Source organism: Podarcis pityusensis, assembly GCF_964106645.2.
Source record: "Podarcis pityusensis genome assembly, chromosome: 7".
Lineage (NCBI taxonomy): Eukaryota > Metazoa > Chordata > Lepidosauria > Squamata > Lacertidae > Podarcis > Podarcis pityusensis.
In genome coordinates this window covers 42578201-42603295 of record NC_138031.1, presented here as the reverse complement: position 1 = coordinate 42603295, position 25095 = coordinate 42578201, and the positions used below count along the sequence as shown (strand labels likewise).

Here is a 25095-nt window from a genome sequence, read left to right as displayed (position 1 = left end):
GATAAGCAAAAAGATAATTACTTTGGTACTTGGTGGTCATGTGAGAAAGCTATTACTTTGCCTTACATTATGTCAAGATGACGGTCAGTGTCTTTATACAATTTCCCTTCTGCAGAACTGTTTGCACATCACAAATTCAAACACAGGAATTAGACTTGGGGGGAGACATGCAAAGCCAAACAACACCCACATTCCCTGAAAAGCAGTTAAGTGTACTGACAATTATTTTGTAATTTCTAAGCAAATTTGTTCACTTAAGTGGAGGGCACCACATTGATTAAGCTTGCTGCTATAGACCAATGGGAAGTTTTTTAAAATCACTTTTCATCATGCCAGTAAAGCTTGCGAAGTTATCTAACATTGCATGTTAGACTAAATGTATAGGGGGAAATAGGGTGGTACACTGTGTATTCTGAACTGAAATAATGAAATCTGGACTCTGCTAATTTAATAAAGAACAGATGTCTGGCCCCTGTACCTTAAACCTAGTAGGTAGAAGGATCTAGAAAGATATGAGAGATAATTCTCATGTTCATTCTAAGGGACTGAACTTGCAAAACATGTGCTCTATGACAGTGCACTGTAATGCTTCCTTTGACATTAATATCCAGTGCCTCACAATCCATAGTATGCCCATCTACATGTGGACCAATTTTCAAAGCACAGTGCAAAACTGCAGGGATTTCTTGTTACAGTAATTTGGAATTCCCTAATGAGTTGGGTTGTTTTTTTAAATGGCTGGAGTAATCCACTTCAGTGACTGTTCCCTTATACAGTGGTACTTTGGGTTACATACGTTTCAGGTTACAGACTCCGCTAACCCAGAAATAGTGCTTCAGGTGAAGAACTATGCTTCAGGATGAGAACAGAAATTGTGCTCTGGCGGCACGGTGGCAGCAGGAGGCCCCATTAGTTAAAGTGGTGCTTCAGGTTAAGAACAGTTTCAGGTTAAGTATGGACCTCCGGAACGAATTAAGTACTTAACCCGAAGTACCACTGTTTAAGCTGTAAGGAAAACCCAAAGGTATCTATTAAGACAAGAGGCTAAATTACCTTACCTATTAAATGTATAGTTATTACAGGGAAACTTTGCACAAAACTGTTTGAAGAAATAACTTGGAAGGATGTTCTCCACAGTTACTGTAAGCATTCATGAACAAGAGAAGGCCGAGAGCCAGAAGTGTTCCATACTTACATGTTGTGCAGCCCTGATGAATAGTACGAGAGTGTTGGACTAGGAGAACGAGTCTGCTGCCGTGCTGGTTTGTTTGCCCGCGGAGGAACAGATGGACTGGTGGATGTTGGCTTTGAATTTCGTGGAGGAACAGGAGGGGCATTCAGGAGTCTACATTCTTCTCTGACCTAGGAGGGAAATAAAACTTTATCATTCGGCAGAACTTTAGTATGTTCAAAGCACACCGCATAAGTAACCAGCAATCCATACAGAAACCCTGTAAACAGTGCTTTTCTTCTATAAAAAAGGTACTGTGTACCCTTGAGTACCCCCAGAAAAAAGCACTCCTGTAAAGCAGGTCAGTACTTACTACAGATGCAGAACAGAAGCTGAGAGAGAATGACTTGCTTAAGCCCACCTAGTGAGTGCACTGATCAAGCAAGATCTGGATTTCCTGGGTGACTTCCCAGCTCTTTTTCTTCACCCCCGCATCACACCTGGTGTGCAAGAATTTAAGACAAGGCTTGAGAGTCCAGGTGGGTAACCTCATCGGAATCAGAGGTAGATGCATCAGCTCAGGTCCCAGTTTTTTAAGGATCACAAAACAAGAGGAATAGGAGTGGTATTCATCCTGCAATGCCCACAAAGGTGGTTAAAAACAAGCAAACCCTGAGTAATGGAATACAATGTTATTGCCTTCTTAGTAGCAGATATGTATTCATATAGAAAGCATAGCCTGTCTACTTATCTGCTGCCAGCAGAGGGCATATGGTAGCCACTGAAGGATTGCATGAGCTGGTACAGATGTTACTGGACCCAGCTTACTTTGGTCATGTGCCCATATACAAACAGTCTACCTATGTGAGCAAGAAACGTCTGAAGAGGAGACTAGAGTGAAGGAGAACCTCTTCTTCCATAACTAGAAGCCATGGTAAAATATTAAAATATGCAACTACCCAGTAGGAAATGGGAAATCATTTAGAGTTGCTATCACAGAAAACTGCAAGCGTTTTAAAACTGGTGTTTTAAAAACCAGGCAAGACAGTCTGCACATTTCGGTTGTAACTACCCTTCAATGTTGTGATTGCAGGTTTTGTAACTGTAAGTTGTTTGTTTTGTTTTTTTAAAAGGTGCAAGATAGCATACTACAACAATGGGAGAATTTCTCCCTCTGTGAATACTAACAGTGAATACAAGGCTTTGATTTTTAATGCTTATTTCAAGATATTACAATGTTTTATGTATCCAGAATGCAGCACTAGACCTGCCATTGTGCAAGCAGCTATGCATCATCGTCATCAATTTATTAATCACCTTCTACACATCAAGGTGATGTACAATTAAAACACCAAAACAGAGCTTAAAACACAAAAAGCAGAGATAGTAAAACTAAAACAATACAAAGTGGAAACTCCTGGCAAAGACCAATTTATCCCACCTGTGGCAGGGCATCAGAATAATAGGGGTGACCGGTGTGGGTACAGAGGTACTAGCTGTACAGTGGTCAAGGCAATGCTGTGTCAACTGAGTAGAAGTGAGGGGCCAGAGGATAGCACTTTGATGACCTCCATGTGAGGAGCTAATCTTTAAAGAGGCCTTCAATTCCCAAGCAAAAAAATCTAAATGATTTTTCTTTTGTGGCTGTTACTGAATTCAGCCATAGCACCAATGAGCTTTCAGTGTTGCCCCCTAGATTGCAATAAATTGATTAAATTCCGACTCAAGCATCAGTATGGTATGCAGAGCAATAATAATGCTTTTATAAAGTGCGATAAAATGTTGTCTACATATTCATTGTGAAGAAGTAGCTCAGTCCTAGAGAGAACTTCAACCCAGAAGACCGTCCTGTACCAAGAAAGGCTCCATAGGGCACTGTTTTGAAGCTTTAAGAGTAAAAAATGTATCCTCAGCAGTAACAAATGAAGCAAACATGCTCTGTAAATATTGTGCCAGGAATAAACAAGAGTCTTACTTACTGCATTAAACCAAATATATAGAGAAATGCCTTTACCTCCAGAAACATGTATTTTTTTTAGCGTGCGACTACCAACTGGTATTCATTAAACCAAGGCATATTTAAATAACTTCTAAAGTTAGGCTAACAATATGCTACAACACCATGGCTATATAATTCAGGGAAATATTTTTGATGTGTCTAAGAGTTTCTACATGCCTAATGGATTTTGAGAGTGTGGAGGATAGCTAAATGAAAATGCCTACCCAGTGTCCTGTATAAAAGGCAAATTCCATGTCAGGTATACAGTGGTACCTCGGGTTAAGTACTTAATTCGTTCTGGAGGTCTGTTCTTAACCTGAAACTGTTCTTAACCTGAAGCACAACTTTAGCTAATGGGGCCTCCCACTGCTGCCACGCCGCCCGATCACGATTTCTGTTCTCATCCTGAAGCAAAGTTCTTCACCTGAAGCACTATTTCTGGGTTAGCGGAGTCTGTAACCTGAAGCATATGTAACCTGAAGCGTATGTAACCTGAGGTACCACTGTAATGGCAAATTTATTGTGTGGCCACACTTCGAATACTGTGTACAGTTCTGGTTGCCACTTCTCAAAAAGGATATTGTAGAGCTGGAAAAATATGAAGAAAAGGCAACTCGAATGAGTGCAGGGCTGGAATAACTGCCCTATGAGGAAAGGCTATAACATTTGTGGCTTTTAAGTTTTGAAAAAAGGCAAGTTGGAAGGGACATGAGAGAGGGAGAAAGACTAGTGTGGGGGAAGTGGATAGAGAAAAAGGTTTCTCTCCTCATATTAAAAACTGGAGCCAACCAATGACACCAAATGGTGGGAGATTCAGGATAGGATATCAATGGCTGCAAGTCGTGATGGTTATATATTAGCTCCAGCATCAGAGGGAGCATACTGGGGAACAACAGTGGGAGAAAGCCATTGTTCTCATGACCTGCCTGCTGCCTTCCTACAGGCATTGGTTATTCAGTGTGGGAAGCAGGATGTAGGCCTAGATGGGCTTAGGGTCTGATCCAGACCTAGTTTTGGACTAGTTTTCTGTTCTTACTTTCACCTCAGTTTTGTAGCATTATGCATACTTTCGAAAATCTGTCTGATGAGAGTCAATGTTGGGACAAAAAAAAACAACACATGCACGTACGCTGCCAAAAAAGAGTCTCCAGTGACCCTTAACTCCTTAAAACCATTGTCTATCTCTACGCCATATTTTATTTAATTCCACCATTTTATTGATTTCTACTGCTGATTTTTCCATTCAGGGCATATTATTTTTTGACCCATACACCAGACATATGCTCAGCTCTAATGCAATTTTAATCATACTGTTCCTTGATGCAAAGTATTACATGGAATACTTACCGTTTGCAACATAGAGACCCCTTTTTAAAAAACCCCCAAAAAACCTGCCTGTTCAATTTGCTAAGTCAATTTCCATCACTCAAGTGTTTCTCCATTTTTCTTCTTCCCCAGGAGCATTAAGCAGGTTCCAAGTTGGTAACCTTTTGTTCTTGGGAGGACATATTCATTCAGCATCGAGTTTCATCTCACCATTAAAAATGGCAAAAATTCTTTGCATAGCAAAAAAACATTTCTCCATTCAAATTTACATGTGAAGTTGCACAATGCACAGAAAAATGCATGCTCTACAGGGATACATTTTTATTGGACGCAATAAAATCCTGTTCTCAAATGTGGTTTACTTCCAAACCGATCTAGAAAAGTGGAAACTCTAGAGGGGGGGAAATGAACACCAAGGCTGCTATCCTATACCCATCTTATTGTGAGTAAGACCCACTGAGCTCAGCGAGGTATACTTTTAAGTAGATATATACAGGATTGTACTTAAGCCTTCAAGAACTATGAAATGGGTATGGGCCAACTGAGGAAATAATTCTTTCTGCAGCAGATCTGGGGGATCCCAAAGCATCTGAATTCACAATTATGACAGTAGGACTTGCAATCCTGGGTCAGGAAATCAAGTTCACCCCATTATCCAGATCAACACTTTAAAGTTTATGATCTGGATCTACCATCACCCACTTTATTAGAAAAAAGAAAGACCATGACTTACTGCTTCTGATTTAGGAGGCACAGGTGGCGGAGGTAGGGAAACTTCTGGAGATTTTGATGTTACTGTTATAGGCCCAGGTGCTGGAAGAGAAGAATTGCCACACTTGGACCGGAAAGAACTCCTATAGCTGTCACATTTGTTCTTCTCACTTTGTGAGCGAGTGAAAGGCTGATCATTCATTTTCCCACCCCCCTGGTCCAGCCACAGTTCCTCATAAGGAAGTTCCGGTTTGGTAGGTAAACACAACGATTCTTCACAAACTTCAGGGAACAGGTAGTCGCTGCTGCCATCGCCAGAGTCCTGGCACTGCAGGGCATCATGGGAGAATAAAGCCCACTCATTGCACAAGTCCCTGCAGCCGTGAAGGTTCACCTCACTATTTCCATGGAGGTTGTTTCCATAAACACAAACCGAGAGGCGGTGGAAGGATTGCGTCAACTCGTCCCGAGCGTAGCTAAGAGAGTTTGGCATGTGGTTGTGGCTGTGGGGCCGGGCTTTCTGCGGACTTTTGCACTCTTCATTCCAGTCGGCTTTCACATCTCTCACGCCACGGGAATACTCGTCTATGTCAAACTGCTCTTGGCAGAGACTGAACCAGTGCTTGACAAAGGCTTCGTGACCCACCTCCCCTTTCACAAGGCTTTCGGGGAGCGTGAACTTTGGAAGAGCCAAATGCAAAGGGAAGTGCATGGGAATGATTTTGTTGCTGTGCAGCGCACAGCAAACCACCACAGTCTTGGTCTGAATGTTGACAAACTTGTAGCGGTGCCCCTCGCGGACAAAATGCAGGTCGTAAGGGTTTCGCGGCGGAGAGCTGGGCACAGTCACATTCACGGGCAGCCGCGTCTTCTCCACGATGTTGCGAATGGTGTGTTCGCCCTCCTGCATCTGCAGCTCCAGGGGGCTGCGCGTGCTGAAGCGGCCCTTGCACTGGAAAGGAAGGCTGATGCTCTCGTTGGTCCTGTGGTTCATGCAGATCAGGCACGGCATCTTGCCTCTGCCCAGCTTGCTGATGGAATTGAGCTTCCCGATTTTCTTGAAGATGGTGTTGAGCCGTGACTTCTCCTTGGAAGATTTTGCATAGAGGATTTCCGCTTGCCCCATTAACGTCAGCTCGTCTCCCGTGCAGAGGGTGATGTTGTAAAGCTCGGTGTCTTCGTTGCATTCGCCCGAAGCCACCTGTAGCACAGAAAATTTAAGAGATGCCCAGATAAGTCATTTCAAACATGAAGCATAAAAGCAACAGCTGCAGAAACAACAAATTAAAAATTATTGAAACTGCAGATAACGGATCAACATTTATTTAAAATGTCTTATTTAAATTTCCTCTACAACCAACCTGATTTCTTTACTGAATATGAAATTCTATGAATCCATATGTACACAGGCAATTCTGACATATCCTGGAAAAAATTATGCCCCAGCCAAAGAATAAAAACAATGCAATTAATGTAGGGAAACCAAACATTTGAACAGAGTAAGACCACCCCCCGCAAAGCCTTGCAAATTAGGACTGAGTCACTCTGACTTTGCTGAATTTTTCACCCCACTCCCATAACTAGGGAATGGCAGTGTGGCAGCTGCCAGCTGCATTCTCTCTTTTCTGGCTTAAGGCAGCCTCTATAGTTCTGCCGTGGATCTGTGCTTCAAGGACATAATGGAGTACTACAATGGTTGAATACTCGTGTGTGTGTGTGTGTGTGTGTAGGAGGTTAAAACATGAAGTGTGTGTGCAGGAGGTTAAAACAAGTGCTATCAGTGAAGATGACAGAGAGTTGGGCTACAAATGCTAGTGTTTCCTAAGCCCAGGAAACAATCAAATTCTATTGTTGTAGGAAAGGTGACAGGTAGAGCGTACTACTTGGACTGATCATGGCCTGGAGGAATTGCAGCTTATCCCAAGGCAAGTAGCCAAGTGGTAAGCTACACGGCTGAACCAAGAGTCACAGAGAATCAGGAGTGAGCAATACTGAATGCACAAGTTAGGTTGCAGAGCCTGCCTCCCCTTGATGAAACTTTGCAATTTCATAGAAAGATTGCCACTTTTCTGGTCTACACTCTTTAAGAGTGTAAGAGGCAAGCTTCTTCAGCTGGATGCGGGGAAGGCTCAGCCTTGGGTGTATATTTGTACTGTGTGGTGTAGTGGCTAAAGCACTGGACTGTGACCTGGGAGGCCAGGGTTCAAATCCTCATGCAGCCATGAAGATCACAGGGCAACCTTGAGCCAGTCACTGTCTCTCAGTCTATCCTACTCCACAGAGTTGTTGTGAAGATAGAATGGGGAGTGGAAGAACCATATTTTTGTATGCCACCTTGACTCCTTGGAGGAAGGATGGGTTATAAATATAATAATAAATAGGGAATTTTTTTCAAAAAATGTTTTAATTTTAATTTGTTTTTCTCAATTGCTTTTTAAACCTGTTCTTATTGTATGATTGGAAATCACCCTGAGACTTATATGGAAGGAGATTCAAAAATTTAAAAATAAGAAATAAATATAAGCTAACAAATAAGAAATGGAATGGAGCTAGTAATGGCTAGGGCTCCAAGAGCATGGCATGTGAGAAAGCATCACATTTCCACACATTAACAGAGTACCACCTAAAATCGTCGGCTCTTTTACACCATATACATTTTTGTTACTGAGTTAAGTGTAGACTGAGATCCCAATCTGATGATCAGCCTAAGAACCACTCCTTCCAGTCACACTGGAAATTGCACAAATGGAATGCAGAAGGAATAGAACAAACCCATCAGACGTGTTCGGGCATCCACTATATTCATGTAATTCAAAATAATAATATTAATTGCATCCACACAAACTAAACAAATGGGCTACAGACTTTTAGCTCTTGATACATTCTCCAGTCCTTTGTCAACCCTTTCCTATTTACTGAGGCCATTGTTCCTTAGTGAGCAAAAATATTGAGTTCGCAATACCTCCCACAAACACATTGCCAGAGTTAAGAAATCACAAATAACTTATACTTTTCCCAATAGGAAAATACATCCCCCCCACCCACAAACGGTTGCCAGATTTGGTCATGGAAGATCCAGGTTCAAATCTCTGCTGAGCCATAACATTCATCTGCGTAGCTTTAGGCAAGTTACTGTCAAGCTTAACATATTACACAGGAATGTGAAAAAGAAAATTAAGAATATATTATAAACTCACCTTGAATTCATGAGATAGGACAAAAATGATGGCCTTTTCCCCAACCCGTTTCAGTACTCCCTCCAATGTTTTTGAATGTATGTATGTGTGATTCTACCCCACCCCTGTAATTAACAACTTGCCTGGTAGCTTTAGGAGACCTGGAATTTTATGCTAGAGCAGTGGTGTCCAGAGGGCCAGATTTGATGAAGTGAAGGGCCGTGAGGGAGGGCCGACCAAAGTTGTTAAGCTTTTTTTAGGCTTTTACCCCAGGGGCCGGATTAGGCCCCTGAAATGGACTTTGGACATGCCTGTGCTAGAGAGTGCATGGGAAACAAATGAGCTGCCACCCTATTGATTCTGGTCTAGGCAGAGGGAGGCCTTGGCCCATCCAGCTCCCTCCAGTGCAATGGATCAGAGAGTTGGGTTGCACGCTTTTCCAACACAGATAATAACACAGCATAATATATTCCTTTTCTTCCAAAAGCCTGCTCATATTCAGAGTGGCATTCAGTTTCTGCTTCTTAGTATTTCTAGTTGTTAACTGCATGCTACCACATAAGCAATGAGCATAGCAATCCTAACTCGCGTTTATACTCTGTTTGGGGATAAGGTGAAATATCCTGGAGATCTGTTTGCACAGAGACTGCCACATCCAATTCCCTATGGGAATCTTACCTCCACTGACTAAAATAGAAGGGAATGAACTGTGCCAGCCCCATAGTTAAATGAACTTTACTGCAACCATGCTAGGGAAACAAAGGGGCTTTGTATCATGCCTACACCTACCCACGGCACTATCCGCTTCCCTCCTCTCTCCTGGTCAAACATTGCTGATGGAGCACCAATGCTGGTAGAACATCAATGCCAGCAGAGCTTTCCACTGGTGCAAGTGTTGTTCTGTAGTGTATGTCTACCCTCAAAAACATGCAAAGCCCCTGCTAAGTGTGAATAACAACTTGACAAAACTGGAGGAGATGCATCTTATGCATGTGCTTAAAGCTGAATACTTTGGCATGAACAGCATGCCTGGCTAGTATTGCACTTTCAGAGTTTCCCAAGAGGAAGTAATTCAAACGCTGTGTTCAAATCTACACATCCTTAATAGAGCTAATCCAGGAAACAATCAGGATTTCCCTGTACGTGATACTCATTCACAATTCAGGTCAATGCCATGGCAGTATTATGAAACATTAATATTAAACAATGGTAGATTTCACACCGTGATTAACTATTCTCTCTCTCTCTCTCTCTCTCTCTCTCTCTCTCTCTCTCACACACACACACACACACACTCACTCAAACTCACACACTTCTAGAGCTGCTTCACACAAGACTTATTTGCTCCATGAACATCAGTGCTGCAAGGAGAAGGGGCATCTTGGACCCATTAGTCTTTTAAATTAAACATAGACATGGTAGAACAGGCACGTGGAGTGTCCCCCCCCCTTCAAAAAGCCCTCACATGTTTTGTACACATTTTCCTACAGAAATACAATATTCATTGAAGACAGATATCCTGCGTGATGTAGACTTCCAAGATGGGATTTAGTTTCAATTTAAGTAATATCAACTGGAGATAAGAACACTCTGAACTTTGCAGAACACTCCCCTCTCCTCACATTTTTGCATTACACACATGGTGACATCTCACATGAGAAACAAGAAGCAACAGAGAAATCAGTGGCCCCTGATTCCTCTTTTTGCATGGTCTATGTCATGTGTGAATAGGCAGCTTGCACACTTGCTCTATGGTGATATATATGAACTCAACACACATCTGAGTGCAAAGATATGCAAGTCCTTGTACTGCAAATTTGACAGGATGGGCAAGACTGTTGCTGCTCTAGTTTAACACCTGAAGACAAAGTCCCTTGCTTAGAGCAGTAATTTCATGTCAGTTTTGTTATTCTGAAGCAAAGGTGCACATAAAAAGGTGTTCATTTGAACTTTCATTTATTAATGGCAGAGACAAAAGAGATATGTAAAGCATTATAAATTAGTAATTTCTGACATAGTTCAAATACAGTTCTGCACTACCACAGATATCAGGCTCAGCCAGCTATTAAGTGACTGCAGCAATTTATCTTATGGCTACACAGCAGTGTGTATAATGAACTGAAATAAAATGCTAGGTATCAGGGAAACCTAATTTCCTAAACAGTATTTAAAACATCTAACAATAAGTACATTAACTGGGTAGAGAAAAATGACATTTGCAAAGTTTCTTCTAAACTATGCTTCATGGCATCTAACTCCTCTCCAGCTTAAGCTACAACTGCTATCCAAAGACAAACCCAGTGAAGTTGTGCTTAGAAATGCCATGGGGAACTATAGCTCAGAACTGCAACGCTAATTGCTTTGTCTAGGATTTCCACCCTCTGGCATGCCAATGGCATTAATGAGCACATCACTTAGCGCAGCCACCCTCATATCCGGATCTCCTCCTTTTGTGGTGGTACACATAAGAGACTTCAGAAGAAGTGATGATGTGCATTCATTGCCACCACCTCTGCATTATATTGCAATGGTCAAAGACCTCTATTAATACCTTCCAGCGTTCTGAAAGTGTTTGCAGTGTGGTCACAACTTGAGATCAAGGTCCCAGTGTGCTTGGTCTGACTCCTCTGCTTCCTCCCTCCCACGCTGGAGTCTCGGCTGCAGAATAACTCCTTTTGTTGCCTTACTGTACAGTTTCCAGCCTCCTCTTTCCCCGTACATTTGGAAACATATTTTTAGAGCTGAATTTGGGATTAGGGCCCCTTGCTGGTCTCGAGGCAAACTGTATGAGACTACATCACAGAAAAATTGGATTCAATTTTGCATCAACAAAGTAATGCTTCAGTGTACTGAAAATATTTGCATTCATGGACTTGAAGCTTTACCCAGAGAACCTGAAATATCTTGCAGTTAGCTTATTGGGTAAGAATCCTCAACAACTTTTCCCTTTTACTTCAGAGAATAAATCTATTGAATTACCACCTCCAGGATCAGGAGGCTCCAGTTCATTTTCTTCTGCCACTATGCTGGAAGGAGTGTGTGTGTTTAAAACTTGCAGCCCCAAACTCTGCTTTCAAGAAAGAGATGTGGAATGGGTGAACACTCAGTAACTTAAATTAGACTTGGGTATGATTCATGTCACTGATTCCCATCTGGCCAGTTTTGCGATTCAGGCATTGCACTAGAGCAGGGATGGGGGAATAGGTACTGCTGGAGTCCAATTCACATCTGCCCCAGCTAGCATTGCCAGTGATCAGGGAGTTGAATTAACATCTGGAAGGCCAAAGGCTAGACACTTCTGCACATATAGGATGCACATATGGGCTTAACTAACTGGCAGATTTGAGTCTTGGCCTCAGATTTAACACCTAACTCAACCCTATTAACCTGATGTATTGGTTGCATTTGTAACCCTCTGTTCTTCCAAGGGGTTCAGGGCTGCTATTCATGAGGTCGTCACATTTTAGCCACATGACAAAACCTGTGAGATAGTATAAGCTGAGAGATAATGGCAGGTCCGAAGTCACCAAATAAACTTCACAGTTGAGATGGGATCCAAATATAGCCTTCCAGTGTGGGAAATTAGCTCCTAACAACTCTGGTGACTATAAAGGGCATACCAAACAGGAAGATTTTATCATAAGTTTGATCATTGGCAATTTAGCTGTTTTCAGATATCACGTTACTGGCTCTTCAAATTATTTAGTTAGAATATGGTTCAAGAATAGGTGATGAGAAAAATTGATTCTTCCTTCTCACTTGCACCTTGAAAAGAAGACCTGGTTTCCTCAAATCAGTTTTCTGTGACATCCTAACTGGCAAACTGTGGTTTAATTAATCCCTCCAAACCAGGATTGCAAACCATAGTTTGATGAGCAAAGAGGAAGCTGTCTTATATCAGGTCAAACTATTTGTCTCACTAGCCTAATATCATCTTGGCAGGGGCTCTCCATTTCTATCTTCAACAATAGTTGCCATGTTCAGGTGTTACATTCTAGACCCTCAAATTGTGATTTGCTGAGGGACTGTAGCTCATTCCCAGGTTCAATGCCTGTACTGCCAGTTAAAAGGCTCAGGTAGCAGGTGATAGAATATACTTTTGCCTATATTATCTTACAGGACTTTCATGAGGACAAAACAATATATTTATAATATTTGTAAAGGTGTTCACTGTGCACCTCTCATGCCTTATATATGAGGAGCTGTAAAACTGAGGCTGGAAAATCAATTTTTCTACCTAGAAAATGCCCAAATGGCTTTGCCAATTATTATTTTTTTGCTAAAAATATAATGTCCTCCTGCACTTTATACCAAATCACCATGAATAGTTCAGCTTCTAAAATAGGGGAAAACAGACAGTGCTCTTGCAGCTTTGGGAAGTTACATACTCCTAATTAATTATTGCACTAATATGATAATGTAAGTTCAGTGTGTGAATACCAACACAGACATATTAGTGGTCATTATAATCTCCCAAAGTGCAGAGTATGCTGTTCTGTTCTGCATCTAATATAGAATCAATGTACACAGATTTGTGTGTTGTGTGTTTTACAGACATAACCCAAGAGATCCTAGCAGGAGATCTCCCAGTTGGCACCATTTAGAACTCCCATGAGACTCACTTGGCTTTTTCTCTAAACTTGTGTGTGTGGGGGGGGGAATAAACCTGAAGATCAACAGGGCCAAATCCAATTCTAACATGCTTAACTTTCTGACTTAGATGTTACACCCTCTTCTCAAATTTTCCTGAATATTAATAATGTTATCTTGACTATAGATGAACTTGCTCAAATGAGAGGTCAAGCATACATAGCCACATCCAAAGTACATAGGAACATAGAACTATGCCTTGTACTTAAACAACCCGCCAATCCATGTAGCTCACTACTCTTTAGATTGGCAGCAGCAGCCCTCCATGGTTTCACAGACTGGGAACATTTTCCAGTCCTACTTGGAGGTGCCAGGGATTGAACCTGGAACTTCCTGCATGTAAACCAGTGCTCTACCATTGAGCTACTGCCCTTACACAGTGATAGACCGCCATCTTGGATAGGCCCATGCAGTATGTGCAGCTCCCTAGAAAACAATTACTTATTTTTCTAAAGTGATTGTGGCAACAGGAAATAGCTTGTGGTATTTAACCGTTAAGGTAAATCCAGAACAAACATGGAAACTGCTAGAAGTCATTCTAACATACAAGATTGGGAAGAGAAAGAGAGAGAGAGGAACAGTCTACAGACACTGCAGTCAGAATTTATGTGGGTAGTAGTTTCTGACATTACTCTGTTTGACAGTGATATGGCCTCCCTATTTGCAGGGCTTAAAGAAAACAACAACATTTCATTTGAATCATGTTATTTCTCGTGGCTGTTGCATAGATTTTAAATCAAGGAATCATTAGTCCTTTCTGTTTCCATGTAAATCCTGATAATCTTCACCAGTGTTGAGGGGTTTCAATAATAGTCCATACAGCCCCTATGTAGCCTAAGACATTCTGTGGAGTGAATGAAGCAGCTGCTCCTTCACCAATTAAAATCTAAGGGGTCGGAGGGGAGGGAGAGGGAAGGGGAGTGAACAACAAAAGAATCTCTGTCTAAAATTTGGAGGCAATTAAACAGATCGGAAAAGAACATTGCTTATTGAAGGTGGTTCCCTCTTTGAAAAAGTCTTCGTATATATCTCGCACTGATTCACAGAGATTTCAGGATGGGTTTGGGGGAAATGTACACAGTAAGTTGCAGTTTAAATACCATCAGACTAAGACAACTCAGTAACCCAAAATTATTTCTCCCACAGAGCACAGTTGCTCAACTGCCATGTATATATATAAAAAGGGTTTAACCATAAATCATTTCACTAGGGATAAATATTAGTTTAGGGGCTACCTTAACGTTGAATGTTATTTCCTCCATGACGTAAACTCGTTCAGGAAATGCTTTAGCCACCTCCTCCACACTGTTAAAATACTGCACTGGCTCCTTAATATCACGGTCTTGTTCCAACAGCTTAAACTGCCCTGAAAACAGATGATAAAATAGAAGAGCAATAAGATATTTATATTGGACGGCTGTTTCTGTGGCAACTGCTAACGCATTCCCTACGCTATTTAACTTGGTCAGTTTCCTCCAATTATTAACAGTTAGGCAATGGAAGAACAGATTGCACAACTCTTTGCGAACCTGAAAAGGAAAGAGTTACCAAGCTTTGCTAAACCGGAATTAGAAGAATGTGTGTGGGCCGACGTGAAATTTAATAGAATTTACAGGCGAGCTCTCTGGAAGTGGACTGAAAGCATGAATGCATTCTCATGGTAGAATTACACACAGATTTCTGCACATTTAGAACTTTTCCCAACACGTTACAGTACTTTATGTGTAAAAACCACAAACTCAATTTTTATAGGAAAATACACCAGAAAAAGAAAAGCACAGATGTGTAAGAACTGAAAAAATTTCACTGGCCAATTCACAGTGTTCCCAAGAGCCCCTTTTGAGGGGCACAAAGCTTAGGGATATTCACCAGTTTTCAGAATTTCTGTTCTGCTGCTTCACAAAACATTGCATTTTTGAAGCCACTCCCATGGTCACATAATAGGTTAAACTGTCAAGTCACTAGAGTTCTGTGAAAACAGGCAGTGTTATTACTGTTTATCACAATGCACTGATATGCTTTCTGGTTGTTTTATAGTACGATGCCAATTAGCCCCAGGCAGCATGGCCAATGATCAGGGTGATGGGCATTGTAGTCCAAAACATATGGAGAACAGGATCCCAGCAAGATGGCTTTTGGGAAACCAAAGTCTTTATTTCCCATGCTTGATACTTACTGTATATGGGCAGTACAAGCTAGTCTGGAAATAAAGCCTGTTGTTGACATCACAAAATACTCACAAAGGGTTATCTGCTCCACATACCAATACTCTGTATATAAATTTGGGGTCACATACGGGAAGTTCATTTAAATAAAACCTAATTGCATTATGTCTTGCTGTAACCAAATAGAACTAGCACAATACAGTTTTTATACAAACTGGGAATGTATGGTAAAGATTTACTTTTGCTTGGAATAAGATCTGGATGGTAAAAGCACCATTGTTTGGGGCCTATTCACATGAACATTTTATCAGTGGTAACAGTCAGCACATGAAACTGATATACAGCATTGCATGAATCAATTCCTACAATTCAACCATGGTACTAGCTTTGCTATAATGTGGACACAATATCAATCAATGAAGATAAGCTTATCAAATGATAAGATTAATTTGGAATAAGTACCACCAATGCAATACTGTGGATTTGACATCCGTGACTGTAATTTATAGAAACTAATTATCAGCAACATGCACTTAAAATATCAATAGTGTGCGGTAGAATGTAGCAGTCATGAACTCACCAATAATTTAAACCTTTTTTTTCATATAGGTATATATACCCCCAGCCCCCACCCCAACTTACCACATACCTTAATTCAATACTACTTCCTAAGTGCAAGCAGTTATCTGAAATATTATTTGGAATGTTATTATTCTACACTAATTTAACAGATTAATTTTTTTTGCAAAAACAATACTTGAGATTACCATGCTCCCCAAGATGCTGAAAACAGTTGGCTATCCTAGGACTAATTTCTATGTTCATTTTTGGAACTGTGTTTGGAGACTCTTGAGAGTCCCATGGACTGCAAGAAGATCATACCTATCCATTCTTAAGGAAATCAGTCCTGAGTGCTCACTGGAAGGACAGATCGTGAAGCTGAGGCTCCAGTACTTTGGCCACCTCATGAGAAGAGAAGACTCCCTGGAAAAGACCCTGATGTTGGGAAAGATGGAGGGCACAAGGAGAAGGGGACAACAGAGGACGAGATGGTTGGATAGTGTTCGTGAAGCTACCAGCATGAGTTTGACCAAACTGCGGGAGACAGTGAAAGACAGGAGGGCCTGGCGTGCTCTGGTCCAGGGGGTCACGAAGAGTCGGACACAACTAAACGACTAAACAACAACAGCTTTTTGCTGTTTTCCCCTGACATACAGAACATAAGAAGAGCCTGCTGGATCAGACCAATGGCTCACCTAGTCCAGCATATCCTCTTCTCATTTCTCATAGTGACCAAAACCAGATGACTGTGGGAAACCTGCAAGCAGGATTCGAACACAGAAGCCCTCTCCCCAAGCACGCTATTTCAAATGTGCTTCCATGTTCACAGCAATCCAGCACCAAATCCCCCTTCTATTCAGTGTGGAATCTCATTTATGTGCCATGAACCTTTAGTTGGCAGATAATAATATAAAGGAAAAAAATAGAGATATACAATACAGATTGCGTATAAAGTATTTGAAAGGCACTGTTGTTGATTGAAAATCCTGTGGGAAACAGCAGAAGTGCACTGTCCTCTTCTTTTGAGTGAAAACAGACTACCCACTTAGCAAATATTCCTATTTAAGAAATCCTGCATGGCTATGCTAAGTACATGGGACTTCAAGTCTCTGGGTGAGCTGTATCTCTGGAAGCACAGGTATGGAAAAGTAACCACATATGGCATTGTACAGCAGGGACTATGGACGGGTTCTCACAAGATGGCAAGCCAAAGTATGGTTTACCAAGACTGTGCAAACATGCAGGCTCCCAGAGACGAGCTCACAGCTGTTTGCTCCTCTCTGGTCCTTTTTGCTCCCATGCTGCACTGAGAGATGCCAGATTTGGCATAGTGAGTCGTCTGAATCCTGGCCTATGGTTAAAACTCACTCATTAACCACAAGCTCCAACCAACTTTTAATTCTGCTCTCTGGGAGCCTGCACAATTCCAGCAAGCTATAGTTTACTGTATCATGTGAACCAAGTTGATGTGGCAAACAATTTGCTTTCACCCACTCTTAACTGCACCATATTTGGCACGCGTGTGCGCACACACACACACACACACACACACAATACATACATACAAATATATATCGAAATTGTTGCAACTGTTCCGTGTACTGATGCCATGCTACAGAGGACAGAGTTGGGGGGTTGACAGCAAACTCCCACTTCCTCTGATTTTTATTCATTTGCTGAAAAGTCTTGCTGAGTTTGCTACTCCTACATCAGAGCCTCCTTTTTAAAATACGATGGCTTAGTTCATTCATTGACATCTTGCTTATTGTGCATTCTTCTGTGCCTTTCAGGTTTTGACCCTGGTCCATGTTAAACAGGCTGCGGTGGAAGTGTAGGATGCTGTATAGTAAAAAATTCCATTTGACAGGGACAGTTATGTAAACATTTCTGCTTCTGCCTGGAACTCTGGATAGAACAAGCAAGCCTTGAAAGAAGAACTGCTTTCGAAAAGCAGGATGTTTGAATATGTACATAGAGAAACCCCATGTAAAAGACTGCTTTTGTTTCACAAGGAGGAAGCTTTTAAATTTACTGAATGGGAGGATTTAATTCCAAAAAAGAGTCTATATGGCTATATAGTTTTTGGCAATATGTATTCATAGTACATTATAATGTGGGAAGAAATTAATTCTAGTTTAACCAGCATTCAGCATTCTAAAACCCAGTAGCCATACTAAAGTGTGTACATACATTAAAACAGGTATTTTTTATTTTAAAAAAGGTTCTCCTGTGTATTCTTGAACACAGGCAGTGTTTGATTTATATTCTCTTTGTAGCATGCATATTGTATACATTTCTCCCTCATAGAACACCCACAGTAGAATGAATCTGGGAAACATTTCCCCATCAGGGTCCTTCCAACTCTACAATCCTATGATTCTATCAGCAAAACAAGTTGCAATGAATCTATTCCTTACTCCTAAAACTCAAGAGATGAGACAATTATTAACACTCATTGAATGCACTGGATAAACATTATAAAAATATAGATGTAAGAATTGTGACTATGCACATTTCTCTACGTTTGGGACCTGCAACGTGATGTTGCAGCATGTCACAATTTATGTTTAGTGTTGAAGCCAGCCAGCCAGCCTTGCCTTCCTCCATATGCTGTTCCATTCCCCTCTCCCATCCACCTCCCTCGCTTCACCCCCAACCGTCAACTTTCCATGGTCATTGAACACATTTGGTTCCTATTGGCTTCTTCTGTTCCCCACTCTGACTAGGTCCCTCCTCCACCAGATTTTGTACTTCTGCAAATCATGGCATTTTCCTGTGCGTGGGAGGTGCCTTTTTTGGCTACATAAGCACTAGAACTGACATTTGAACAGGATCTTTTTAGAAGCTATTTTAAGACACTTTAAAACTGTTTCAGATAACAGTTTACAATAAAATAGCTGGAAGAACATGGAACCATCTTTTTACATGACTTTAACCAATCCCGCAGGACAAGCCCTCTTAACATTGGCTGAGGTTATAAAAGGATAGTAAGGGAACATAGAAAAAAGACAATGAGGCACCAACAGGAAAGGCAGTTTTCCTGCCTGGTGCTAGGCTCTCATTTATTACCTTGGTTGCAGAAATGTTACTTAGAAGGACTTCTTAAGTAGCCTTTCATTGCTGTCACCCCAGTAAAAATGAAAGCCTGGGCCTAATGCAATATCACCACTTTCCTAACCTACACTTTTGACTGATTAGTTGCGAGGTCATGGGGATGTGGCATACATAGGAATCTAGACGGGAGGTCTGCAATACATAGCCTGCAGTTGGCTATTCCCTGATCTGAAACATCAGCTATCTGGTTCTCTGGTTGCCATTGGTTCAGCTGCTCCACTGTCACACAAAACTTTGCACGCCTTGGGCACTGATTGGGAAGAATGGAAAAACCTTTAATTCAGAGTTCTGAGCTTTGCTGCCAACTTAGGGCTAAATTTAAGTATTGGAGTGGATTCATCTCATGAACACAGCACAAGGACAGAATGAATTGCTTCATAGCCTTTACTTGAAAACCGGGGGCGGGGGGCACTTGCTGCTTATAATACAAATAATAGAATCTCTGATATACTTTGCAAGAAGTCATTCTCCCCACCACTTCACAGATATATGTATATTCAGTGCCATAGCAAGCAGGCATAGAATATCTAGTTACTTTCTGAGTAACAAGTCTCAACCTATTAAACCTCATATCTCACTCCTCCCTATGAAATCTGAACCATCATAAGGTATTGTTCTGAGTTTGAAACAAACGTAAGCAGGGACAGACTCATTAACAACAGGAAGATGAACTTGCGGCTTCTAAGGGCTTCCAATTTATTGTGTTTGTGGTAGCAAAGACTCTAACAGAGACTGGCTGAGTTGATGGGCTGTCACAAAATGTCCATGAACATCCAATCTGCTTAGGGCAGGGTTGGAGAGCCCTCCAGATGTTGCTGGGGCTGATGGGAGGATGCAGTCCAATCACATCTGGAAGGCCAAGGGTTTCCCATCCATGGCTTAGGGGATAATAAAGCTGTCTACCTTCTGTGAGGGAATGAGGTATTTTTCTGTTTGGGTGGAGTTATACTTCACACAGGCCTTTGGGACAGAGGCAGCTTTGTGAGGGAAGCTGGAGAACTAGGAAGGAGTCCAAATATTCTAAGGAAGGTCCAAGGATTGGAGGAAGCCCAGGAGCAACATGGAGAGTGCAGAGTGGCCACGCAGGTCAAGCAGCAGATAAATTTCACTGTAGATATGAGCTATCCAACCAGTTTTTTGGCTGAAGGCACCTAGAGTCTTCCTCTAATAAGCATGAAGAATGCTGGACAGCCTTTGCCTTGAGGGATTGGTTTGGCCACGATTGCAAACTAATTGAGAAACAGACGAGCATTCGCTTTTTAATAATATGATGCATTATATTGGACTCCTGCCAATGAGATTTGCAAAACAGGCATCCTGACAATGAGCGTTAACATCTAAAGCCAACAAGGTACAGAAACACAAAATAGCACTTGACATCTGAAACTGCATTTCCCCCTCCCTTTAATCTTGTTTTTGTTTTAACAGTTTATTTGACCCTACTTCTTTCCATGTATAACGCTTTATCCAACTATTCCAAAACATGATGCTTTCAGTGTATCACAGAAGAGAGACATAAAGAGCAGGCTGAAGGCCAACGAGTTAAAGAAGAAAGCACTGCATAGCTGTATGTAAATTGTACTCCTAAGAGATTTGGAACCCCAGAAACCTCATCTCTTGGTATGGGAAGGGAAGGGATGGGATGATAACCGTTTCTCTGAGCTAGACTTTGGTGTACTGCTCTGAGTGTTAAAATTCACCCCAGGGCAGCCCCTATAATTGTGACTAGTTTGAAAAGTACCTATATGAGTGCTATCATTTAATTATTGGGTGTGTGTGTTTGTATGTTTGCATGTATGTGTATATAAAATTTAAAACAGAAAATGCAAAAACAATTAAAACACAAACAAGAACTTAAAGGCAGCTGTGAATTTTAGAGGCTCTTGCCTTTGGGAGATCAGTATGACATCAGATACAAGATTATATGTGCCCTTGGAGCAGGATCTTGATGGCCAGTCAAAATTTGTGGAGCTATGGATGGAGGAAGGGAGGAAGCATTTTCAAAGATACGACATTGCTAACCTTTGGCAACTTGTCCCCATATTTCATTTCAGATGCTAAGATGTATACAGCTTGAAAAAGGCAAATTATAGTTCAACAACTGGCTCTGTGGAACTTTGGGGAAAGTTGTTGATAACACATTTCCAATGGTTAATTCAGAAATGCTTTCTCTCTGTGAAAGTTGTGTTTCCACGTACAATTAAAAACACTTTCCAGTATAGACAAGGAAATTAACCAGTTCTAGGTTTTTGCTGGGGAGTGGAGGAAAGACCTGAGCAGGAAGGAACCAAAAATGTACACAGGTAGGCATTTCAGCAAAAACATGGATATGTGTTGAGGCGGTGGGGGGGGGGGGAGAAGAGACAAAAAAGTTCAGAGGAATTTTAATACTAAATACAGTAAGCCACAACAAAATTAAAACCGACTTGCAGTTGAAGCAGGGAGAGAAAGCACAGGGAACACATGCACATAAACTCCTACACCCCAAGGCCACAATTTTATTGCTTAAGCTTCCATGAATTTGGTGTGGGAAGGACACTATCAGCAGACAAATCGAGAGGTCATTTCCTGTGTAGGAAGAATGGCCTAAAATAGAACACAGAATTAAATTCTCATGCTACCCAGGGTCACACAAAACTGCCCCATATTTCAAGACCAGGGGTGGAGCAAGGTGGAGTAATCTCAGTCAGGGTCTACTTGTAAGTTCCTCCCTATCCCAGAAGCATTCAGCTGGTTAGTTTGGATGGGTAGGACACCCTTATTAGGTGGGTGACACTCAAACATAGGTTAGCACACCCTACAGCTCCTGAACCTTGCCGGGCTTCGGGAGTAATGAGATAAAAAATTGCCACAAACCAACAGGCAGGGGCATCACTAGGCGCTTAAACAACTCAGGACAAAGTCCCATGGCACAATTTCACATATGTTATTTTATATATGTAGCTGTCCTACAAAATTAAGATGTTGAGTGGATCAGGTTTTACCAGCACTGCACTCTGCAGTGTGCCCAGACTCACAGTAAGTTTTAAAACTTATTAAGTTTAAGAAAAGGGTGAGAAAGACGCAGGAGAGCCAAGAGCTATGACAGAAGCCGCTGTCAAACGCATGCAGACCGGTAACTTAGTATCATCAACCTGTAAAATAAAACTGGGGAAAATACCAGTTTCCTGAGCTCAGCAAGATATCCTCCCACCTGAGAAACAAAAGAGAATTTGAGACTTCCCATTCTTCTTTTACAAATAATATGGTAAGAGTGACAAGTGATATCCCTCAAGACAAGTAGAATGCAAAGGTGCTGGGACCCACTATGTAGCTATTTCATTTGTTCCTTGTCAGGGGAAAAAACAACCTACCACCACCAGACTTGCAGACACAGAACAAGGACTTTCAAAGAAGATAAGCATAGCTGTTGGTTTAAGACTTATGTTGTACTTACAACATGAGCTTCCTGTAAACCTTGAACAAGTTTAACATGTATTGGGGGAGGGGGGAATCTCTGTTTGCCCTGACTTCTTCACTCCTTAGATTAGATGCTCATGTATCATGGAAATTTTAAACCCCAAAACATATTAACTCAGAAAGAACCACAACATGATTTTGGAAGCCAGTAACTGTTGTGTTCCATTGGTCAAACACCTCAGACAGAATCTCAAAGCCAGACAAAACCTTGTTCACCTCGCTGTGCAGAGTTAAAGTGTATTATTCCAGAATATAAACCAGCCAGCTCACAAAAAGTACCAAGTTGCTTCTTCTTTGCATCTATTAAGTATTTCCACTAAAAAAATAAAAATAAAAATGTAATGACAACATTTATAGGATGGTGCAAATAGGCATGTTTGAATTACTTTAACAGCACATCAGACATGCTTTTTATATATTGCAAATGGCAACAGTAGAAGAAATGGAGAAAGAGGAGCTATAAAGAAAATTATTGGGGTAATTAATGAATTCCGCTGGCATTCTGCATGTAAAAGTTGGATGTTCTTGACTACCCATCCCTCCACCGCTCCAATGATGATTCAGATATGTCCAGGGAGTGGAAGCTGTGGCCCCAAAGACATTATTAGACAACAACCCACATCATCCCTGACCACTGGCTATGCTGGTTGGAGCTGATAGGAATTGTAGTCCAACAACATCTTGTGGTTCACACATTCCCCAACCCTGAAGGAGATGAAGGAAGAAGAGAAATCCTGCAGCATAATATTTCAACCTTTGTGTGATTTGGCATGCTCAGTGCAGCAGTGCTGGCTCCTATTCTGAAGAAATCACCATTTTGTCCAGTGACCTCAAAAGTTGTCCAAGAACCATGGAGTTAAAATCCACAAAACAAGCTACTGATATATTCGTTTCAGCTTCTGGAACTAGTCAAGATTCTAGGAAATACACCCAGAATGGACAGAAGTTTCTGCTTTATCTGGTAAGTCAGAAAGTTCCATCTGTATCTCTCATCAGGTAATTTGCCTTCCTTGAAATTCTGCTTACAAGACATTTATTTGTCTGCAGAAGAAGTTAACAACTTCCATATATATATATATTCCTTTTTTAGACAAGAAGCCCTGGAAAACTCTCATGAGAATTTGAAAGGGAAAATAATTATGAAGCTATCTAATCCTATCATATTTCTCTGCTACTGCAAGGATCTTGCAGTAACACATGATAGTTTTAATCTAAGTAATCAAACATCTACTGCTTGTTTCCCACTTCTGCTTACAGAAGGAGAGCTGCACTCATGAAAGAAGTCCTTCCGTGAGTGGAAGCTCCATCTACGAAATGCTTCTTAAGCCCATTTAGGTCAGGTTTTTAAAAGGGAATTGTTTTTTAAAAAGCTAAGTCATATTTTTAGTTATAAGAACAGTGGACCTCTTGTCATTTTAGTAACATTGGTTGATGGCTGAGAGATGGTAATTTCTTTCTAAGGTGGGGGTACCATCATGGAGCCTTTCAGATGTTCACTTCCATCAACCCTGGCCCAGCATGGCCATTGTTTAAGGATAATAGGTGTTGTGATCCAACAACATTTTTAGGGGTTTTTTAAAAATCTCATCCCATTTTTTAGTTATGAGAGGTTGAAATTTCAAAAAACTGACAATTTTGGCCTTGTTGGACTACACAGAAACCTTAAAAACTCAGCCCATAATTGATAGATGTCAAAACTAAAAACACCAGTCTCTTCAGAACTTCATGAGCTTTAGTATTATATATCACATGCTGAACTTACTTTAAATTTAAGTTACAAAAAAAGCTGGATCAATTGCTATGGAATGACCCTTAAATGAAACACAGAATTCCCTTTTTAAAAAATAAGGCACTACAGTATTTGGACTTACATGTAGGGGGAGAGGCAGGGTGCCTATCTGGAGCATAGATGGAAAAAAAGAGAGCAAAACTGAAGACTAAATTAATACTGGAATCTGAAACAAGTAGATTTGTTTGCATTGCAAAGGCAACAGGCTCAATGCAAAGGAGAAACCCGCATTTTCTGAAGTATATCTCATTAACAAAGCAGGGATTAGGTCACATTTTCTACATACCGAATGGCTCATACAATAGCAGAAGAATACAAAACAAATAACAAAAAAATACCCTGTTTTATTGTATAAATGTCTTGAGGTTTTGCGCTCCAGTTGGTCTTTAAACCATCAAAACATGTGTCCCTGCAGCTTTTGTTAATGAAGCTGGGAATGTTATAAAAAATGAACAGGTGAAAATAATCAGAGATTCATTCAACAACTTGGCTGCTAGAGATAATAACTGAATAACTGACCACAAACCACTTAACCAACTACGTGTGGGGAAAGGAGAGGAACCTACTTCCATCCTGCCTGTAGAGGAGAGAGAGATTCTTCTCTTTTCTCCCGCCCGCCTACATCCATGACACATGATCACTGGCATACCAGCCTGCACAAGGATACATTGTCCCTCCCCTGGGACAGAAAGGTCTGTGTATGCTTGACCACCCACCTGCTCATTTTGTGAATCCACAAGGATCTGATTCTTCAAGATTCTGAGGCAAGATTACACAAATGAGAAGAAAGCTTAAGATGGTTTACAATAATTTCACACTAAGCACTGGTGTGTTGAGGGTAGAAATTCCACAACTCTTGATTTTATAAGAGTGAGAATATCATAGGACCTCTAAATGTTGAGAGGGGAGGAAATGAATATCCCATGAGGAAGTACTGAGTACCTTTCTTTAGATTCTAGATGTGCTTTTTTCTT

General features: G+C 41.1%; 1 protein-coding gene across 4 annotated transcripts in view; it reads right to left on the bottom strand.

Annotated features, from left to right (window-relative positions):
• Positions 1 to 25095, bottom strand: part of GAREM1 (GRB2 associated regulator of MAPK1 subtype 1) — a 77355-nt gene that overhangs the window by 7629 nt on the left and 44631 nt on the right. For 3 of the 4 annotated variants that reach the window (XM_081014426.1, XM_081014427.1, XM_081014428.1), the window contains 3 exons: positions 14269 to 14399; positions 5230 to 6408; positions 1196 to 1362 (listed from right to left, as the gene is read on the bottom strand). In XM_081014426.1, coding sequence (XP_080870552.1) covers positions 1196 to 1362; positions 5230 to 6408; positions 14269 to 14399 — 1477 coding nt within the window. The remainder of the gene's footprint in view (positions 1 to 1195; positions 1363 to 5229; positions 6409 to 14268; positions 14400 to 25095) is intronic. The other variant, XM_081014429.1, reaches the window with a different exon arrangement.